The 18,186-nt window shown below is 40.3% G+C and overlaps 1 protein-coding gene across 1 annotated transcript in view; it reads left to right on the plus strand.

Moving 5' to 3' along the window:
• Nucleotides 1-2,457, plus strand: part of LOC131369957 (NACHT, LRR and PYD domains-containing protein 3-like) — a 33,137-nt gene extending 30,680 nt beyond the window's left edge. Inside the window, exon 11 of the mRNA XM_058416878.1 lies at nucleotides 298-2,457. Coding sequence (XP_058272861.1) covers nucleotides 298-304 — 7 coding nt within the window. The 3' untranslated portion in view covers nucleotides 305-2,457. The remainder of the gene's footprint in view (nucleotides 1-297) is intronic.
• The last annotated feature ends 15,729 nt before the right edge of the window (nucleotides 2,458-18,186 follow it).

Raw genomic sequence — 18,186 nt, forward strand, 5'->3', positions numbered from 1 at the left:
ACTAAATGACACAGTAGTGTTCGTTATTTAAAAAAGCTCCTGTGATTGGATAAGAGCAGTGATGTGATGGGTAAATATCTGCTCATTATCCTGTTAGAACTTGTGGAAGTTCTCATTTGTTCTAGCTAAATGTTAGAACACAGATGTTAGTAAGAATGAAGAAATGTTGAATGATTAATTATAAACAGGAGATGATGATGTTTCTCTTGGAGCAGAGATGATTACATGATGTTGATCATGAAGTACCACAGTCCACTTTGTGCTGATTAATTCACATCTTTTTTCCTTTATATTCAGGCTGTAATGAATATCTGTGTGTGATGAAGACTCCAGTGTTCCTGCATGTTGGGGAATAGAGAAGATGTTTAGAAACACATCAGTCATTTAGTTCTAACACATTAAACAGATTCAGAGAAGTGAGAAGTGTGTGTTCATCATGCAGAGTGAATCAGACTGTACACAATTCTACACTGAGTGTATAACAACCTCTGATCCCTGGATAAAATTCCCTGGATCTCAATCCCATAAAAACCTGAAGGATTATTTAGAACAGCATGTGAAAAACCACACAAACTCGAGCTGAACCCAGTCAGTGGAAGAGAGAAATAAAATGGACAGGAACAGTTTAAGGACATTGGTGGAATTCTCACCTGATAGAATTGGAGTTTATCTGATGAGTTCATCTGAGGAGTTCAATTCAATTCAATTTATTTGTATAGCGCCTTTTACAATGGACATTGTCTCATATCAGCTTTTACAAAAGAAGAGAACAAAAAAGGAGAGAAAAAAAATATTAAATTAAATTATTCTATTTTATCCCTAATGAGAAGCCTGTGGTGACGGTGGCAAGGAACAACTCTCTGATATGATATGAGGAAGAAACCTTGAGAGGAACCAGGCTCAGAAGGGAACCCATCCTCATTTGGGTGACACTAAACAGTAAATAATGTAACTGTAACTGATTAATGTCCTTTCTTCAACAGCAGTCAATGACCCATGAGGAACTATTAGGTCAGTGTAGTTTCTATGGTCATTATAGACACTAATTCCTTGCTGTCACAAGCTGACAGATGAAATGGCAGATCTGTGATGGTGTGAAAGTCCCCAAGTGTCTCTGTCCACGGCTGTCTCCTGGGTCACAGGCTGTCCACACAGATCCATCCACACCATCAGTGAGCACCACCAAGTGACCAGACTCTGACCAGGGGTAGAGGCAGTGGTCACACTGGAAACTCAGAACACTGGGAGCTCAAGATTGGGATGTATAGCTCCACAGAGAGAGAAGGGGAGAGAGAGTGAGAGAGAGAGAAGGATATTATGTATGCATGCTTGTGATCATGTGATGTTTAAAGACAATGTAGAATTAAGTGTAAAGTGCAGGCAGGGACTCCGGCAAGACTAGCTATGACATCATAACTAAGATGGAGAGCCAGAAGGTCACAGACATGAAGGCTTCCCGGGACATAAAGCATCCAACCACTTCAGTCAGTGACCTGAGTGACTTGTGAGGGTGGTAAGATGACAGCATCCAACACATCCCAGTCACCAAACACTCTATGACCATGAACCTTCCAGATCTGCTCCTTTACCTAAGAAAACTATACATTAAAAGCTCGACTAAACAAATGTGTCTTCAGCCTAGACTTAAACATTGAGACTGTGTCTGAATCCCCAACACTAATTGGAAGGCTGTTCCATAACTGTGGGGCTTTGAAAGAGAAAGCTCCGCCCCCTGCTGTAGCCTTTGCTACTTGAGGTACTACCAAGTAACCAGCACCCTTTGATCGGAGTAGGTGTGGCGGATCATAAAAGATCGCTCAGGTACTGCAGCACAAGACCATTTAGTGCTTTATAGGTTAGTAACAGTATTTTATAATCAGTGCAAAATTTGACTGGGAGCCAATGTAGTGTGGCTAATGTAGCGGTATTACATAGGGTCTGGGCTGAAATAACCCAACAACCTTTCTTCCCAAAATTAAATTTGAGCTATTGCTGAATATAACCGACTATGCCATCCCGGGGGCCTATTACCGGGGACTCACCCTTCACTTAAGTTCACAGGACACACAGGTTTAGTTACGGCTGAGTCAGGTATCAGACGGAGTTGACAACACAATAAATTTTATTTCAGATAGCAGATAAAATCAGTTTACATAAAACAACCAGAAAATCGCCATTTTTACCTCTCCAGAATTGGGTGCTGGTCTCCCTAAGCCAGAGGACACCAACTCATGTGCACCCCAACACCACAGCACATACACAACACCACTGTGAGCACTGCAGCTGTCAGATACACCACCACCACCATCTTTGGCCACCCCTACTCTGAAGGGAAAGATAGCACATTTCAGTTTTCAGACATTTACACACACACACACCATTCATTCCCAAACCAAAAAAAAGTTTACAATTATTAGCATGACAGGTACCATGAACAAAAAAAAAAGGAAAGGAAAACAGAAACCAGTAGCAAACTGAAAATTATTTTCACACAGTCCAGCATCCTAATAGTCACACAAGCGGACGCCAAAGCAACTTTCTCAGATGGGCATACAAACACGAAAGCCTGCTGCAACGTCGTTAAGCCAGCCGTTAGCTGGGTAGCTACAAAATTAAAAGATTGCTAATTAAAGGATTTAAACAAATCTTTATTAAAAATAATGACATACCTGATAACTGTCAGTTTAACCCACTTGAGGATGCTCTTTAGCCTTGACCAATACAAGCATCCCGTCTGGCTCCTCGGTGTACACTAAAAATAAAGCAGTCTCAAGTTACCCTGCATAACAAACAGTCCACCATACAAATGTACCAAACAATTCTTACCTCACTGGAAATCCGGAAATGAGGCAATGCTAGGTAGGGGTGCTTCCCAGTGATGTCACTTCTGCCAATTTTATCGCCTCGGAACAAAAGCCCAATATCTGCCCTGATCACTCTTAAAGCGACAGTACTGCTACACTAAGATAGGAGTGATGTGTCCATATCTTCTGCTTCTAGTTAGGACTCTAGCTGCTGCGTTACATTGTTCATCTGAGGAGTTCAGCTGAGGAGGTCTACTTGTTTGGCTGAAGTCAGAGATTTTGAAACAGTTATATCTGAGAGACCTCTCCTTTTCTCTATAGACATAGATCTCATATTAATCGAGTTCAGTTCCTCATTACTCAGTCCATCTTGTATTGTGGGCGGTGGGGAGAACAGTGAATATAAAGGCAGCAGAAAGAACAGATATTGCTGCTGGTAAGTTGGGCGGTCTGCAATAAAAGTTAAGATTCATTTTTTATTGAATTTAATATATGTATATAATTCATAGCGATTGTAAAATATCCTACCTGCTGTATAACTCGCATTTTATAGAAATTCATGCTTATTTATAACTTTTATTTCCTTATATTGTTTGTACCCTGTGTAGTTAATTATTGATGTTTCATAATTTGTTCATTGTCTTAAGAATTTACATGCATAACCACGGCTAACATGTTGTAGAATGAAGTGACTAGCATGGCCATTGTCAATTTATAGTTTAAGATAAAGTACAGGGTTTTTAACTACTAGAGTGTAGAGGTTACTGCTATATTATTATTTTTCCTTTAATATGAATAAAAAGGGTAAAACCTGTTTATTATCTGTATCCTGTCTGGTGGTTGTTTTTTTTTTTTTGCTGTATTTGAATGTTTTTATTATTTGACTACATACATAATAATATGGGCCCACTATATGGTTAGAATATAGGAATTTCCAGGTATTTAGGTATGAATTGGAAATGAAACTAATTTACTTTGTCATGTATCATACTATATCCCCCAGTGGACAGTGGAGCTGAGACATTCATAACACATGGACAAATCGATTGAATTGTCTGTCATATGCCGAAACCCATCTACTTAACTCAGTGAATAATTATTTCAGCTTAGATTACCAAGAACTGAGGCATGCTGGAGGGTCTTCTGGGAAACCTGAAACCATCAAGAGCAAAGTCTGGAGTAATATATCAACATTTCAGTTCCATGTGCTCGAGGTGTTCCCAAAATGTTTGTGTATTTGTTCTATCGCTCCATGGAGACAGATGGACAGTGGGTTTTTGTGTATATATGTTATTGCTGTTTATGACTAATACACGGTGTTTGAGTGAACATCTATCTTGGTTTTGACTATTTTATTTGTTATTTCATGCTGTTACCTGACCCGTAGCAAGTTGTAGCCAGGGCCTCTAGGAGGCGAGCGTTACAACACACACACACACGCACTATTTATCCTAGAAAACTGGTGTCTGTATATTTAATTTTTATACTGGATACTTGATAAGACTGTAACACATTGATAAAGACTGAAATCTACAAACTGTAGGTAGCTTAGACTCGTTATATTATATTAATAATGGTGTGTGTGTGTCCTGACCTTCCTGGACATGTTCCTGTAGGCAGTCTTCTCTGAGCTGTGGGATTCAAAAGTGTCCCTGATGACCTCAGGCTCATCTCAGAGGAGACACACTCTTGCTGCACAGGAGCATCACACACACACACACACTCTCTCTCTCTCTCACACACACACTCTCTCTCAATACAGAGCCAAAACCTAATCACACAGTTGTCATGGATCATTTGGTCCACAGCACTACTACTAATCATAGTAAAGTGGGCGTGTCCTTACAGCAAGTGCCTCTGCCAGTTTCCAGTGTGGGAGTTTATTCTCCTGTTGGGGAATATTCTCCGACAATCCCAATACAGAGAATATTAACTTTTCTTTATTATTATTTTTCATCACTTTAATTTCAACTGCATCGTTACAGTCACCTGACCATGTATCAGATACTTAACTGAACTAGAGAGTGTGTGCTTGTGTGGGTGTGAGGTTATTTATTCACCCAGGAGCTGGACTTTTCTGAGATTTGGTCATGAATTGGAGATCTCATGTTGTCTGAGTCAAAAATTGCCTCCATTTTCAATAAAAATCTAAGTCTAAATTTTACTCTCTCACTCCGTTTGACTGATTTTGATTCGCAGGTTTGCGCAAACGCTGACACTTCTGGAAAAGGCGTGACCTGAGTTTGTAAGCACCGCCCACAAAAGGCTTGTTAGGAAAAGAAACGAGCGGCAAAACTACTACTTTTTATTTTAAAAAAGTATGTAACTAATAAAATAACAGTGTTTTTGCTGTGGTGTTGCAGATTATTGATTATATTTTTGTTTTACCTTTTTTTCTTATAAACACAGTTTAATTCTGCTTTCTACAGTATTTTTTTTTTTTTTTTTCAAAAAATGTTGGGTTAAAAATAACCCAACTAGTAACCCAACAGTGGGTTGGTCTAGCACCTTCCCATCTGAGGGTTATTTTAACCCAGTGAATTGGGTTAAAAGTTTCCTAACAGTTGAGTGAATTATTTATATTAATTCACATCAGTATTTTTTATTAATAAAAATACTTACTAAAATACATTATGAAACTACTTTGTTGTAAAATACAGATTTTGTTTATTAAAATATGCAAATATGTCTATGTTGGGTGCACCATTTTTCCATTTGTGAGGTATGGCACAGAGGGCAGGATGGTGGGAAGGGTTTTAAAGGCAATTTCTCAGTGGTGGACCTTCAGGGTCAGTAAGTCCTTCTCTGCTGGCCTAAACAGCAGTGATCTGAATCACTGACTTGCATTTTAATATATTTAATATATTTTTCCATGAATGTGTATTAAATTATTCCCAATAGTCTATTCTTTACATTTCATAGCTTTTCTCTCAGTTGCGCTGCTTCCAGTAGTGTATATTTATGATAAGATAAATAATATCGCCAACAATTTAAACCTGGCGTAATGGTATATGGTGATTTCAGTAACATACTTAAGTAGACCTATATACATTTCACCACACATTACTAACATTATGTTACTGTAATACACCTCTAAACAGTTTCACTACAGTGACCTAACTGGGAAAGCTATTCATTTATAAATGAGCTCATTCTCCGGAGTACAATACACTGACTAAAGGGAACCCAGCGGGCACGTTGATATCAATTTGACATCAAATATAAGTCAAGACTTGATCAAGATACTGTATAAAATCATTTTCAATTCAGTTTGGAAGGTAATTTCTTCCAGTGGTAATTGGTTTAAAATAGGAAGTTAATTCTACACTGAAATTGGTTTATTATATATGTAGGCCAAAATGTTTGACATTCAATTTACATGAAATCAGTGTCATGTGTTAGTCGTGAAATTGATGTCTTATTGACATCAATAATTCAGCTGTATAAATAGCACTTTTTTTATAAGGCCTCATCATTTTGGAATCTATTACAGCTGACTTTCTCTTTAATCTCAGTCATTTAAAACACAACAAAAAATATTTCTATATAACTATATAATCAGTGGTGTATAAAGTACCCAAAAGCCACACTTGAGTAAAAGTACAGGTATTTTGTTAGAAAATGACTCGAGTAAAAATTAAAGTCAACCATTATAATTCTACTTGAGTAAAAGTCTTAAAGTATCTGAAATAAACTGTACTTAAGTATCAAAAGTAGTAGTTTCATGAATGTTCTCAAGTATGGAAAGTAAAAGTAGAAGTAAATTAATAAAAAAAAAGCAAGACTGTAAGAATTATGAATTTTTATTCTGTTTTGCTTTCTTTCTTAAACTTCTTAATAAGTGACCACCAAAAAAATAAGACTTGTATGAAAGAAAGAAGAGGCCTTTAGAACTGTATTGTAATGAAGTGTACAGTATGAGTGTTTCCATACATGTGCACTTGGCCTTAGTTACATGTCCACTCATACCCGGGGATTTTTAAGAAGGGAGATTTTTCTCTGTGTTTTGACCTTTCGTCCACATGATAATGCAGTTTGAGGTCGGTGAAAACGAAGCTTTTGGAAAACTCCTTCCAAAGTGAAGATTTTCCAAAACTCCGTTTTCAGTGGTGTTGTATGGACGGGGGAAACGGAGATTCTGACGAATTGACCTCATTGTCTGTGAGCCGGTCTCCTTGATTATGAAGATATTTTGTGCAATAGCAGACTTGTGTAAACTAGTGACTGTGTTAACGTATCTTACTGGACTTTTTCCATCTCTGTAAAAAGTCTCAGTTTTTAAAAATCCCCAGCTCCGTGTGGACATGGCCTAAAGTCATCACTAACCACAAACTTCCGTTACTGCAAATTTGGACGCAGGTTTTTTTTGTAGAAAGTAACAAAAATGCCGAATAGAAAATGTATCGGAGTAAAAGTATAGAATTTGTTTAAAAAAAAGTAGTGAAGTAAAAGTTGACAGAAATATAAAAACTCAAGTAAAGTACAAAAACTCTCAAAAAATACTTAAGTACTGTAACGAAGTCATATTACTTCATTACTTTACACCACTGTATATACTGGTTATTATTTTTTAGTGATACCATAATGCTGTGCAATTACAATACATCTGCTGAAATTACTATATTTTTTGTAATGTTTTTGTAATAAAAATAACAGACAACCCTACAAATGTGAAATTAATCTAATATTTATTTATTTATTTTCCTGAAATTATTCCTTTTCGCATTGAGAAATTTCTTCTCTGCTGTTTACCACCACACCTGTAGATGGCGCTTTGCAATGGGGGAAGGGTTACGAGATCCAGTCGAAGACTCCAGAATCAATCCTACCTTCCCTTTCACATTAACGTGAACTTGTGTCAGGCTCGTTGACTTGCTCTGTGTCTTTCTATCAGGTGCGTAAATGTGTTGACAACTCTGTAGAACATAAATTATGTTTGGCAACTTTTAACACCTAGAAGAAAATGTTTAAATGAAATATGACTTTGTGCAAGGACGTTTGGTACTTTTTGTGTCTGCTATTTCCCCACCATTTTTATAGCCTGTATTAGTTAGCTTGCTGTGTGTAAGTGCTGAAAATGTTTGTTTTTTATTTTGTATTGTGATTTTGTACTTCCGGGTTTTTGGTCACATGGGTGGTACAGGTGGATATTTAACTGATGGTGTTTCCTGTTTGGTTAGTGAGTAGAGAGGGGGTGAGTAGAGAGGGGGTGAGTAGTGGGGGGTGTGTAGAGAGGGGGTGAGTAGAGAGGGGGTGAGTAGTGGGGGGGTGAGTAGAGAGGGGGTGAGTAGTGGGGGGGTGAGTAGAGAGGGGGTGAGTAGAGAGGGGGTGAGTAGTGGGGGGGTGAGTAGTGGGGGGGTGAGTAGAGAGGGGGTGAGTAGTGGGGGGGTGAGTAGTGGGGGGGGTGAGTAGAGAGGGGGTGAGTAGTGGGGGGGTGAGTAGAGAGGGGGTGAGTAGAGAGGGGGTGAGTAGAGAGGGGGTGAGTAGTGGGGGGGTGAGTAGAGAGGGGGTGAGTAGTGGGGGGGTGAGTAGAGAGGGGGTGAGTAGAGAGGGGGTGAGTAGTGGGGGGGTGAGTAGTGGGGGGGTGAGTAGAGAGGGGGTGAGTAGTGGGGGGGTGAGTAGTGGGGGGGTGAGTAGAGAGGGGGTGAGTAGTGGGGGGGTGAGTAGAGAGGGGGTGAGTAGAGAGGGGTGAGTAGTGGGGGGGTGAGTAGTGGGGGGTGAGTAGTGGGGGGGTGAGTAGTGGGAATGCTCACTTTCTGTTGACCGTTTTATCACATTCTACGTTCTGTCATGCTCTAACTGTCCTTAATCGAGCATTTCTTTGTTGCATCATGCTAATAAATCTTCAGTGAAAATGCAAATGAATGGGATCGTGTCACAGAGGTATTCCTTCTACTTAGCCTCTCAATGGCTATAGGCTGCCGCTATACTATCTCATATATGAATAGTGGAATTCTCTTTGTTAAGCTGGTTTTTCATGTCAAAGGGTTAATGTTAATTTTGATGTCATTTTAATTTTACCTTTTGTGTTCAGACTAAGAAAGTGTTGGCTCCTGCATTTTAGATTATTTGAACCGCTTTCTCCATCTTAGATTATAATTGCTATCCTGCTGCCTCCACGGCAGTCCGGTATGAAAAATTATAACACTGGAGTGTACGTTTTTCATTCAGTAAATAAACAAAATGTATTATGAAATGGAAAAACAAATATAATAAAAATACAAATTAAAGAGCATATTGCAAGTTAGATTTTTTTCAAGATGAATATGTAACATATGAAAATACCATATGAAAAGTTAATGCAGGATTTAAAATGTTTTACAATCTCAGAGGGCAAAAATTTAGTAGAAAAAGTGACAGTTTCTTTGACAGCTCTCAAAAAACGTTTTTTTTTTTTTAAATCACGTCATTTTACGTCATGAGAGGGAGATATTTTGCTGCGCTCTGTGTTCACACAGTGCAGAGCGGCCGTGAGGACTATCTTCTGTGACAGGGTGTGTTTTGTGCAGGTGAAGAGACGGGATTTCACTTCTGCATTGACAAACGTGGTGGTTTTGTTATTATTTAGTGCTATATAAAAATAAAACTGAATTATTGTGTGTTTGGGTTGTATGTTATAAGATATGTGGAAGCACAATCAAAACATAACGTTTGATTGACAAAAACGTTGGCTTATTTTTTTAACCCAACAAATGGGTTACACGTATTGGGTCCATATATTTTTCCATGAATGTGTATTAAATTATTCCCAGTAGTCTATTCTCTACATTTCATAGCTTTTCTCTTGTTTGCGCTGCTTCCAGTAGTGTATATTTATGATAAGAGTATTTATAGTATTTATTGCTCTGTATAGGAGCATCTGCCAAATGCCAGAAATGTTATCCAATCATATTTCAGACAGTGGCTGACATCATGTGTCGCCCGGCCGTAAGGCCTCCAGAATTAATAGTGCAGGCGCCCGGAGCTTAAAATAAGTGGCAATGAAACTGTTCCATTAACCAATCAGATTTGGAGTTTGTGTGACTGAGGCCATCTAGCAGGAGTACGATTACATCAGCAATTTCCCGTCCTTTGATTGGATAATTGGAGTAGTCAGAGGCAGTGACCCGCCCATATACAGTGTTTCTATATTCGCTGCGTCTCGTTTCGGATGCTGCGTCCTCCGGAGATTGCAGTTTGCTGCATACGGCATCAAGAATGTCTTTATAGAGAAAAGTAACCGTAATAAAATGGACTATTCCTTGTGAGGTGTGAAATACTTTAGAATAATTTCTTTTTTACTTTGTTATTTAATGGGAGAGTAGTATTTATTGCCGTGGCATCCAGGGGTGATTCTAGAATTTTCATTTAAGGGGGGTTCAGCCCCCAATGAGGGTATAATAGTAAAAAATAAATATAATAAAGGTTTGACTAACAGGGTAGGACGGTAAACTTGCAGCATTCCACTGTATTGCACAGGTGTGTATAACATTTGAGTACTGAACAAACCAAATACGAGTCTTCATGATCGATCACTCAAACACACACGTCCTCTGATCCTCGCTCTGTGACGCCGTGGTCTGCAGATTGAAGAACAAGCTGAAAGATGGGGAGAAGCCGAAGAGCCGCCGTGTTCATATGAAATTTAAAGGGGACTGAGATGATCACTTATTTGTGTAGAGTTTATGGAGAATCGCAGAATTTTAGGAGGGCTGAGTAGATAATGGCCTGGCCACGCCCATGGTGGTGTCATAATGATGGTATAGAGGTGGATTAATTCAGGAAGGACACCAGTGAAGGCCTAGGTGTGAAATACACGGCCCGCCACTGATATGCATGTATGTGTGTGTATATATATAAAAAAAAATATATATATATATATACACACACACACATACATACACTTGTATAGAGAGAGAGAGAGCGCTGGAAAAAAAAATAAGAGCCCACTGCAAAATAATGTTTCTTCTGTTTTTTTCTTCCAGGGTCATGTATTGGTGGGATGAACAGTTTTGTTTCATTTTTTGTGAACTGTGACAATATTTCTCCTAAATTCAAAATATAACTATTGTTATTTAGAGTGTATATTTAAAGGAAATGACATCACATCAAAATAACCCAAGATCATGCAGTATTTGCAGAGCTTTAATAACTCAAATAAAATGCAAATCATTTGTAAACAGATTGTGTTAATGCTTTGTGTAAATAACATTAAGAGATCAGTATTTGGTGGAATAACCCCGATCTGCATGGGTTTTGGCTCCATGATCTCCACCAGTTTCTCACACTGCTGTTGGGGAACTTTATACCACTCTTTTTGCAAAAAAGCAAACAGCTCAGCTTTACTTGATGGTTTGTGATCATTCATCTTCCTCTTGATGACATTCCAGAGGTTTTCAATAGCTGAAGCATTAAGAGTTCCTTTCACTGAAACTAAGGGGCGGAGCCCAACCCCTGAAAAACACCACCTGAATTTGGTGATTTTGAGGGGTGTCCCAAATTTCAATAAATGTCACTAAATTATATTTGAATTATATGAAATTAGTATGGTTTACATCAGGGCTGGGCAATTCATTTCTACAGGGGGCTGCTGGTAATCAGAAGAATAAGGATATTCTGTAAATATTTATGTAAATTTATGAATTGTTGTGTAGGTCAAAAAGGAAAATAATCCTATAGAAGTAATAAACAGTTTAAAACAAAAGCAATCATTGCATTACTGTTTCATTTTTTTAACTTGATAAAAATAGGGGTATGTTCTCAAATGCCCCCTTTTTCTCTGGGCATATCAGGGCAGCAGAGTCCACCATACACTCCTTAATAAACTCTCCATCAGAAAACACTTTATTTTTCTAGTGATTTTGTGAGATATGACATGACTTGTCTTGACAGCTGCGTCTCTGGGTGTGTGAAGTTTTGTAAAAAGTCCTTGTCGGGTTTGCAGCGTGGCCACAGCCTCCGACTCTGTGTGCTCTTCATCAGTTCTTGTATTTCTCCTCGTGTTTGGTCACGTAGTGGCGATTCAGATTGTGATCTTTGAACACAGGGACCTGTGTACCACAAACTAAGCACACGCTTTACTTTGGATTTCTGTAAATAAATATTTTGCAGTCCATGTCTTGTTGAAAACGCGGCATTCGGAATCAACTTTTCTTTTTATAACAGGAGCTGACATTGTTAGGGGTATCTGACCAGCATTAACGTGCAGCATCACCTGTTACTGTTCAGACACACACACACACGTCCATACGGAAATAATAAAACTCCAGGCTTTTCCAAATAAAAGAAACAGTTGTATTGCATACACAGCATAAATACTTCACTTATGTTTATGACTGACTTAACGCAGGCCGATTTGTGACCTGCGGGCCGCAAAATGCCCAGGTCTGGTTTACATGATTAGTGCCAAGCTTCAGATTGGCTACAGCATTAACAGATTAGCAGCACAAGCTGACCTCTATTTTCTTGCAATCTTCAATTAATTCATAATGTCTCTATAGACATTTAATGGTAGGTCTTTTAAGACAGTATATGAAGAAAACAGTTATAAGCCAAGGAACTCATTACCGGAAACAATTTATGATTGAATTAAAATTCAGTAACTTAAATTTGTGAAAGTTAAACTGTTGTACATTCCACAGAAGATATTTTACTTTGGTTATTTAGCTTTGGATCAATTAGTCAAAACATTTTGAAGCTATTTTCCCTAAATAAAATGGCTTAGTGTTTAGCATGTTCGCCTTACCTTAGACCTCCAGCATCCCGGGTTCGAGTCTCGCTCCCGCTCACTGTGTGTGTGGAGTTTGCATGTTCTCTCTGTGCTTGGTGGGTTTCCTCCCACAGTGCAAAGACATGCTTCTAGGCTGATTGGAGTCTCTAAATTGCCCGTAGTGTGTGTATGCCCTGTGATGGGATGGCACTCCATCCAGGGTGTGTCCTGCCTTCATGCCCATGACCTGATGATAGATCGGATAAGCAGTACAGACAATGAAAAAAAAATTATATTAGAAGCAATTTCTATCAATCAGTAAATAAAATTTAAAAAATCTGTTTTACTCTCTAAACAAACAGTGTAGTATTTCCTACAGAAGAGACTCATAATATTGGAAAAAAAAAAAAAAAGTTGTTTTGGATCAATAGGATAACCATATAAAAGCTGTTTTTTAAACCACAAATGAAGCCAGCTGCTTAAATCAATTACTAGGAAAAATAAATAGTAGTATGCAAGTTACATGATCAGATGTAGCTGATGGGTTTTCAATAATTTACATGTTTATACACTGTAAAGTCATTTTGTGGGTTTGTAGATTTCACCAAATTTAATATGTAAACTAACAATTCATTTTGATTTTTTTAATTAAAATTAATTTAAAAATGAGCAAAATAAAATCTACTCAATTATTTTGTTAAGGATTTAGCTATTATTTTTGAACAATTCCAAAAAGAACAGAATATTGAATGAATTGAGCATGATGACAATGAGCTGTATTCAATTTCCTGTTACAACAGGCGGTTTAAATCAGCTCATGAGCACGAGGCACGCATGCACTGGGCTGACAACTTGAGACATGAAGAGGGACTGCTGCAGCCTGGGACACTTCCTTCAGGTCTAGCAGTTCCTTCATGGCAGTCATGAGTCTATGGGTGGATACTAGACTTCAGTAGGTGTTTGCTGTTCACATTCTCCACCAGTGTGACGCTCAAGGCAGCAAGAGGAACACAGAGTTGGGAATCAAAAGGTGTTGGCAAGACAAAAGGTTTATTGAACAGCAAGTTATTAATTGAACTGTCTTCAGGATGTTCTTCAGGAGTTCTTCAGTGTGCAGATGGTAACAGCTTTCAGAACATGGCTGATACTCTCTCAAACAAATGATACTCACTCATCAGTTTCTTGGAGAGTGAACCCAGAAACGGTAGTGACTGCGCGCTGGGGCTGAGAATAGAACAGGGAGTGCTGAGAGAATCCAAAACAGGAGAGGACTCCCAAAATGGTGGACAGGAGGGAGATACACTATATTGCCAAAAGTATTCGCTCACCTGCCTTGACTCGCATATGAACTTAAGTGACATCCCATTCCTAATCCATAGGGTTCAATATGACATCGGTCCACCCTTTGCAGCTATAACAGCTTCAACTCTTCTGGGAAGGCTGTCCACAAGGTTTAGGAGTGTGTTTATGGGAATTTTTGACCATTCTTCCAGAAGCGCATTTGTGAGGTCACACACTGATGTTGGACGAGAAGGCCTGGCTCTCAGTCTCCGCTCTAATTCATCCCAAAGGTGTTCTATCAGGTTGAGGTCAGGACTCTGTGCAGGCCAGTCAAGTTCATCCACACCAGACTCTGTCATCCATGTCTTTATGGACCTTGCTTTGTGCACTGGTGCACAGTCATGTTGGAAGAGGAAGGGGCCAGCTCCAAACTGTTCCCACAAAGTTGGGAGCATGGAATTGTCTAAAATGTCTTGGTATGCTGAAGCATTCAGGGGCCACGCCCAGCTCCTGAAAAACAACCCCACACCATAATCCCCCCTCCACCAAACTTTACACTTGGCACAATGCAGTCAGACAAGTACCGTTCTCCTGGCAACCGCCAAACCCAGACTCGTCCATCAGATTGCCAGATGGAGAAGCGCGATTTGTCACTCCAGAGAACGCGTCTCCACTGCTCTAGAGTCCAGTGGCGGCGTGCTTTACACCACTGCATCCGACGCTTTGCATTGCACTTGGTGATGTATGGTTTGGATGCAGCTGCTCGGCCATGGAAACCCATTCCATCAAGCTCTCTGCGCACTGTTCTTGAGCTAATCTGAAGGCCACATGAAGTTTGGAGGTCTGTAGCGATTGACTCTGCAGAAAGTTGGCGACCTCTTCGCACTATGCGCCTCGGCATCCGCTGACCCCGCTCCGTCAGTTTACGTGGCCTACCACTTCGTGGCTGAGTTGCTGTCGTTCCCAAACACTTCCACGTTCTTATAATACAGCTGACAGTTGACTGTGGAATATTTAGGAGCGAGGAAATTTCACGACTGGATTTGTTGCACAGGTGGCATCCTATCACAGTTCCACGCTGGAATTCACTGAGCTCCTGAGAGTGACCCATTCTTTCACAAATGTTTGTAAAAACAGTCTGCATGCCTAGGTGCTTGATTTTATACACCTGTGGCCATGGAAGTGATTGGAACACCTGATTCTGATTATTTGGATGGGTGAGCGAATACTTTTGGCAATATAGTGTATATTCTGATGGCTAGGGTAACAGAGAGGCAGGCAGAATACAGGCAGACAGAATCCAGGTTTGATAATACTGGCTGGGGTCAGAACCAGGTATCAGACAAAGCAGGCTTTCAGGTTATAAATAGAATCCAAGTCTTAATTCAGAAAAAGTTCCAGGGTTTAATCAGGTACCCATGGCTGGCAGAGATCAGGTAGAAGATAGGTCAGAAATATAGCAGGATTCAGAAGCGCATGGCTTCGGGTGGCTGGAAGATGTTGGGTCTCAGGCACAACACACAATCTGGCAGAGAAACAGGTCTAGAGAAGCTGCTTATATAGGAGAGAGCATGCACAGGTGAAAGTCATTAGGTAATTACAGTGGCAGAGTGAGCAGACAGGTGAGGGAGGGGAGAGAGAGCGCAGGTGAAAACCAGGAACTGGAGTAGCAGGATCTGGGTGAGGCAGCGGAGCAGGGGTCATGACAATCTCCCTCCTCCCATCCCGACTGTGTTTTACAGAGGGACCATCAAGAGCATCCCGAGCAGCTGCATCACTGCCCACTGTCTCGATGAGAACATCATTGCTGTTTTTCTCCCCTCTGTCATGGATATTTACACCACCCATATTCTTACTGTTCACATGATATTTTTTTGCACATGTACACAATTGCTGCTCTTGCTGTTTTGCAAACATTTCAAACTGCCACCAACTGCTTGTATACAGAAGTGTAAATGTTTACAAGAACCCTCTGATGACTCGTGTGATATAAGTAAAACTGGCAAACAGTCCATCTTTGTAATCGGAGGCTTTATTGAACGTGTAAGCACATCACACGACAACTGCATAACAACACACCGCTATCTTCCGGAGGGGAGGGGGTGTGGCCAGGTAGAGAGAGACCTTGTGATCACATGCGATAGTGATGTCACATGTATTGCTGTACTACATCCCCTTTTCTAAGCATGGTATTAAACATAAAACAGGATTAGACTCATTAATATCAAAATTCCTCATAATGAACATTGAGTCAACCTTTTGTTACTTCACTAGAACAACGAAAGTCATATTAAGCAATGACTGAAAAGTAACTATTGTGTGCTGTGAACAGACGAATAAAGTTTATTGCACAATAACAAAATCTGTATCGTTATATTAGATAAACAATGGAACAAAAATGTGCAATTCAGCATCATATCAAACACTTCAGTCCATGTATTTTGGGTTAGGGTTAACAGTGCGTCCAGATCATGTCACATAAGGACTGGCTCTCAATTGTGTGCGTGTGTGAGAAGTTCATTGGCCTGTGGTTGTTTGAATGAGTACTTCAGGTATCTTTGGAACTGGATCATTCACTTTTGTTGGAGCACAGATTACCTGATAGCCATCATCATTATCATCCTGACCTGGCCTTGGCTCTTCCACAGATAGGAGATGTCTGCGGTTTCTCCTATACTCCTTTCCTCCCGACAGGACAATGTAAGATCTTGGTTCACTGCAGAATTCCTCTGCTGTCATAACCATGAGGAGTTTGCATCCTCACTACTTGACCTTCTGAGAGTGTGCTCAGTTGTTTGCTTCTTTTGTCATAGTTGTTCTTTTGACGCTATCTTTTTTTTGTCAGCTGTGCATGAATCTCTTTAGAGGCCAGAGGAGAAGGTTCTAGCAAGGAGCTGTGCAATGGCAAAGTGGTGCAGGTTTGTCTGGACATTAGTCTCTGAGCTGGAGAGCCAAGCTTTGGATCTCGTGGAATACTTCGCAGATTCAGTAAGTTGAGATAGAGGTCAGTGCCATCTCACTTGGACTTTTCCATGAGTTGTTTAGCATTACGGACTGCGCGCTCTGCTAGGCCATTTGACTGAGGGACTACTGGTCTTATGAACAAAGTCCCAGGCCCTAGCGAAATCTTTGAACTCATTGCTCACAAACTGTCTCCCATTGTCTGTGATGAGGGTTTGAGGTGATCCATGAACAGAAAAGTGTCTTTTTAGCTTTTTGATGACACTCGCTGAGGTCAAATTCTGGAGCTGGTCAATCTCATACCAGCCTGAATACGAATCAACAAGCACCATGTAGTGGTGACCATTCATTCGAAGATATCAGCTGCTACTGTTGACCATGGTAGGCTGGGAACTGTATGCAGCTGGAGGGGCTCCTTTTGCTGGTGGGGCTTGGTGCTGTTGCATGTGGCACAAGATGTGATGTAAGCAGCAATGTCCTTTGTCATGGTAGGCCAAAAGAATATGCCACATGCATGTTGTTTTGTGGATTCAGCTCCAGGGTGACCTCTATGCACAATTTGCATTTATTCCAGATGAAGTGTTTCTGGGATAACCACTTTGTGTCCCTTCCACACAAGTCCATCATCTGTGATCAATTTGTGTCTGTAAGGGTGAAATGGCCGCATTGCTGGGGGAAGACTGTGCAGTTTGTTTGGCCATCCTTGTCGAATTGTATTCACGAGCATTTGTAGAGTGGTGTCATCTACTGTGTGGTGTTTGAGTTCATCCATGCGTGACGATGAGATATTGCAAACATTCATCACCTTAAAGGTGTTTTGTTCCATGGATTGTTCATGTGTGGAAGTCTGTGGGGCTCGTGACAAAGTGTCTGCTATGTACATGTGCTTTCCTTTTTTGTAGACTAGGGTGATGCTGTATCTTTGAAGCTGAAGCAGCATTCTTGAAGTCAAGCAGGAGTGCTGTGGATTGGACAGTGATGGTCCACCAAAGGCTGATGGTCAGTCTCAGTGGTCACTGGCTTGCCATAAATGTAATCATTGAACTTGGTACAAGCAAAGACTACAGCAAGGAGCTCTTTTTCAATTTGCGCATAGCGCATTTCAGTGTCTGTGAGGACCCGTGAGGCATAAGCGATAAGTTTATTGTCCTGTAGGCACTCTGCTCCTAAACCAAACTGTGAGGAGTCACATGTTAAGGTGACAGGCTTGTTGACATTGTAGTAAGGCAAGACAGGAGGGCTGGCAAGGCATTTTTGTTAAAGTGTTGAAAGCTTCCTGGTGCTGCTGCAGCCAACACCATATGTGTCTTTGTGTGTTAGCTGGCGAAGTGGGGCAGATACACTATATTGCCAAAAGTATTCGCTCACCTGCCTTGACTCGCATATGAACTTAAGTGACATCCCATTCCTAATCCATAGGGTTCAATATGACGTCGGTCCACCCTTTGTAGC

Source organism: Hemibagrus wyckioides, linkage group LG19, assembly GCF_019097595.1.
Source record: "Hemibagrus wyckioides isolate EC202008001 linkage group LG19, SWU_Hwy_1.0, whole genome shotgun sequence".
Classification (NCBI taxonomy): Eukaryota; Metazoa; Chordata; class Actinopteri; order Siluriformes; family Bagridae; genus Hemibagrus; species Hemibagrus wyckioides.